We start from the raw sequence: 4,439 nt of genomic DNA, 5'->3' as shown, positions 1-4,439 counted from the left end.
CTTGCACTTGCAGCTCCTCCGCTTCTTTCCATCGTCCCTGATTCCAGTAGGTGAATCCTAAATTGGCCACGCTGCTAAGAGTATCAGGGTGCTCGGGTCCTAGCACTCGCTTGCGCAGCTCTAACACTTGCACTTGCAGCTCTTCCGCTTCCTTCCATCGTCCGTCACTAGAAAGACAACTACAAACATTTCGAATCAAATCAATGTATTTCTCTTGCTCCTTCCGAAATTCAGCTTCTGCTATTAGTGAAAGAGCATGCGGCAGATATTCCCGCCACACCTGCCGATTTGCATGATCATCATCTGGGAAAACTTCGCTCAGTCGGTCGGCAGATTTCAATATTTGCCGGCTGAACTGTTGGTTCTTTCTCATCCTCGGCTGGGGAAGTAAGGACTGTGGAATGTCACGAGGATTGATGCAGGCAAAGAATAACAGATAGTCTGCTGCTAGCTTATTTAATTGTTGGATTTGCTGGAAGGAGATAAACCAAGTCAGAGCAACAGGGTTCTGGATGTCTTTGTAGCGCATCTCATCCCCAAATTCTTCACTCAGCAGTTCAATCACATGTGGCTCCTGGTCCCGCAGAAGCTGAAGATAGTCAGAGAGGCCAATGCTGTTTTCATTGATATATGCTGCCGCCTGGGTGATCGCCAGAGGGAGACAAGCCAGCTGCTCAAGAAGACTCAGAGCTGTAATACGATCATTAAGCAATGTCTTCTCAACCAGTGAGTTCTTTAAAATTTGGATAGAAATTTCTGTGTTCGGCTCAGTGACTGTAATCACATGGGAAGACGCTAGTTTCACAGCTACCTTACGGCTGCGCGTGGTGAAGAGAATATGGCCCTGCTCACTTTCAGGAAGAAAGTCTGTTAATACTATATCAGTAGTGTTGTCTGTGCTCCACATTCCTATGTCATCTGCATTATCAAAGATAACAAGCCACTTCCCGGCACTCTCCTGGCTAAGATGAGCTTTAACCCTTTCTTTCACTTCTGCCGGCTTCATATCAGTCATTTTTAGCTTCGAGGCGATGGTCATATAGGCTTGTTCCACGCTCTCATAGCTGGTACATGTAATCCAGCAAATCGAGCATTTAGGGTCTCGATTTCTTATGCGGTAAGCCAGTTCAAGTGCGATCTGCGTCTTTCCAACACCGCCTAGTCCGCAGATAGCAACCTTGCTAGGTCCGTTCAGTTGCATAAACAATCCTTCAATTCTGGTGATTTCGTCTTCCCGACCTGCGAACCGTGGGTTCCTCCGGAAGGGACCATCCAAACTGGCTGCCTCAGATCACGTGATTCCTTGCGGTAATAAGTGGGAACAACCGACAGAAGTGCCTTAGCGTACGAAGCAGCCGCAAGCGCAGCATATCCTTGCCACTGTTTATTTTTGTGCGAATCACAGTAGTCACAAATGCCGCGAATGACTAGTGATGGGAGTTCGTCCATGAGCCCAGCAGCCTTCATTTCAAAACAGTGTATGTCTAGATCCCGAGCAATGGAATCGCGAGTCTTGGCATCTTTCATGACCTGATCTCCGGAAGCGATCAAGCCATAATGAACATAAGGTTGATCAGTTCCCCGCTCAGAACGGTCCATTAACTGTGTCTGATCACATGCCGAACAGTTATGTTCGCTATCCTTATGGTCGTAGGTTGGTGGGAATAGCCAGTCGACCTTCGGTCGCAAAAACTCTTCCCTTATCTTTTCATTTTTGTGCAGTGTAGCATTCAGAATTTCGAAGGTCGGTCTTTCCCCGGTCATACAACCACTCTCTAATTGAGACACGGCCTTCAACAACACTGGTGGAGGTTTACTAAGCGACCCGGTGTGCTGGAATCGTCCGCCGCGCAGTGTCTTGCCGTAGTCAAATTGAATAACACCACTTGAATTGGTAGTTGGCCTGCTGACCACAACATCACCAAGGCGAATATCATTTCTTGGGCTCGGGACTCCGCCCCCAATGCCCACCATCAATCCGAACCCGAACCGGAGAGTTGGAAAGGTAGAGACCATATGTGACACTACCCCTGTAGCGGATATTGCTCCATAGACACCGCCAGGCAGACAGGCCACTACTACATTGTGGCTGCCAACTCTCCCGAGTGTGTAGACATTGTGGTCGGATTCTGGCTGGGGAAGCGGAGGGTGAACGTCGTCCAGCATGGCCTTTGCTGCTGCCAGTTCCAACGGCAAGGCGCAAATCCATGCGACCGTGTAGTCGCCGTGCGTGAAGGACATTTTCTGTATAATACATGAAAAAGTAGTGAAACTTTACCGAGATAAGACGGATAGTCTTTGTTTGGAAGAAGATGGAGGAGGCATTAGAACTGCAGGATTAAACATTCCAAGAAACAGATCTGAAGTCGGAGTTGGAGAGGTCATCTGACATGTGTAAATGAGAGGCTGTCGCGCTTAGAGGGCCAATCATGGTCTCGAGAACGTATAAAAAGCAAGAAGAGGAAGTGGTGTATATTAATATTAAGCAACAAGGCCAGTTTCTCAACATGATATTCGTAAAGTGCTATAGACGAACCTAGGAAGATCATTTACTAGTTACCCAGATAAGATCAAAGTCTAAGCCACAACTGAGTTCTGAGAGGTTTTATCAGGGCATAGCTATTATTTATTATCTGAAATAATGCCTCCGACTTCTTGACACGCAGGGTTGTCCTGATTAGTCATCGAGGTTCTAATCGACACAAGAGCGGGGTGTTGAATCACTGGTGGATCCCGTCGAAGCTCAGAGGCAGTGGTTCCAGAGTAATCCCAGCATGACGAAAATGCCCCTCTGCACTCAGCTTTCTGGCACCAACAACGTCGATGCACCACTCTAGATAGGCATCGAAATTGAGCTCTGGATCCTCTTCATATATATTCCAATTGCGCTTTATGAACGCCTTCAACTCTGCAAACATCTCCTCAATGGGATTGAGGTCCGGTGAGTATGGAGGCAGGTACAGCAACTTTACCCCAGCATCGTTGCACAGCTGTTCCACGCGCTCGCTATGATGAAACGATGCATTGTCCATTATCAGCACAGATTTGGGCTCCGGCCACCTCCCGCAATGATGAAGCAGCTGCTCCACAAAATCTTCGAATATGGATGCATCAGTAGATCCCTGGAACACACGGGCAAGCATAACACCATCCTGGGCATACGCTGGCAGTATTTGATATCGCTGTCCGCGATGAAACCGAGAGATTTGTACCGGTGTTACTCCAACAGGGGACCAGGCCGTTCGCCTGAAGCCAACTCGCTTATCACATCCCGACTCATCGACATAAATAAGGTGGTACGAACGGAATTCAGACAGGCTATGAAAATAGCAGTCCCGCAAGTCCGCATTACGCTCTCCAGCAATCCGACGAGCTGCCTTTTTAGACCATCCAACGGATTTGAGCGCCCTCCTGATGCTGGCGGTTGTCACTACAGTATCGAATTCATCCCATAAGAAAATTGCCATTTCGTCTAGATACAGATCCGGTTTCGTGAGGAGATACTCGCAAAGGGCGTCCAGCATAGGCGGGGTTACAGTACCGTTCGCGGTCGGCCGGCTTTGTTTGAAGGTGCTTTGACACTGCCGAAAAGTCGCAGGTTCGAACGAATATATCTAATGCTGCGCTCACTGCAACCAGCCAAGCCAGCCATTTAGCAGTACTTAATGATCTGCTTAGAATCACGTCGCGAATGAGCTCATGCTGCGACGGTGCTAGATTGGGGGCCATTTGGAACATCTGAACAGCCTGCTTACTTGCAAGAGTGCGGAACGATGTGAGAAATGGGAGGTGTGCAGGAGATGAGTCATGCGAATCAGTTAACGTTAACGTTGATAAACTAGTTGCCTGTATTGTACTGCTATGTCACTGTAAGAAATCGAAAGTTCCAGAATTATACAGTGCTGGTAACATACAAAACACCATCATAACTGCCAAGGCGCTAAATATCTACAAGTGGGGCTTCTAAGCAATTAAAGAGTGTTTGGGGCGGAAGCCGATTTCGAATGTGTCGGTACCACAAAAAAGAAGTTAACTATTATACATGACCGGCAGCGGGCATGGACGGATCTTGATGTCAATTCCGCCCTTGCGATGCACGATATTGCACCAATGCTGGTAGGAATCGCGGCATGGCGCGAGCAGATCTTAGCTTCCTTGCGTCATGACGAGTGGATATACTCTGGCAAGTACTAGTCCCCAGCACCGCGTAGAGGTGGCTGCTCATAGCTGGGGTGTCTCAGAACGGGGTTCTAAGAACAGAAAGAACCTGTTCATCTGGGAACGGTCCAGGGCACAGGTGATACGACATGGGGCCCATGGCCATGAAGGGGATATCTCCGGAGAGATTGATACTCAACAGGCCCACCACTCCTGTCAGGGGATATCTCCGGAGGAGAATGATACTAAACAGGCCCACCACTCCTGTCAGGGGCTATCTC

At 48.5% G+C, this 4,439-nt stretch overlaps 2 protein-coding genes across 2 annotated transcripts in view; one reads left to right on the top strand and one right to left on the bottom strand.

Annotated features, from left to right (window-relative positions):
- BDQ94DRAFT_164355 (purine and uridine phosphorylase) overlaps positions 1 to 2,241 on the bottom strand; it is a gene marked incomplete at both ends in the record, with an annotated part of 2,829 nt that extends 588 nt beyond the window's left edge. Inside the window, 3 exons of the mRNA XM_026769991.1 lie at positions 71 to 374; positions 489 to 1,277; positions 1,331 to 2,241. Of these exons, the coding sequence (XP_026619614.1) occupies positions 71 to 374; positions 489 to 1,277; positions 1,331 to 2,241 (2,004 nt within the window). The remainder of the gene's footprint in view (positions 1 to 70; positions 375 to 488; positions 1,278 to 1,330) is intronic.
- A 1,845-nt stretch (positions 2,242 to 4,086) lies between these two features.
- BDQ94DRAFT_155312 (uncharacterized protein) lies at positions 4,087 to 4,390 on the top strand (the record flags this gene model as incomplete). Its single annotated transcript, XM_026768445.1, is given in 2 exon segments — positions 4,087 to 4,332; positions 4,348 to 4,390. Coding segments are annotated over 2 exon segments (213 nt in total), but the record flags the coding sequence as incomplete, so codon positions are not given.
- Positions 4,391 to 4,439: the final 49 nt, after the last annotated feature.

The sequence above is a fragment of the Aspergillus welwitschiae genome (genome assembly GCF_003344945.1).
Source record: "Aspergillus welwitschiae strain CBS 139.54b unplaced genomic scaffold BDQ94scaffold_101, whole genome shotgun sequence".
NCBI lineage: Eukaryota > Fungi > Ascomycota > Eurotiomycetes > Eurotiales > Aspergillaceae > Aspergillus > Aspergillus welwitschiae.
Note: the sequence above shows the minus strand (reverse complement) of the source record. Positions and strands in the feature narration are given on the sequence as shown.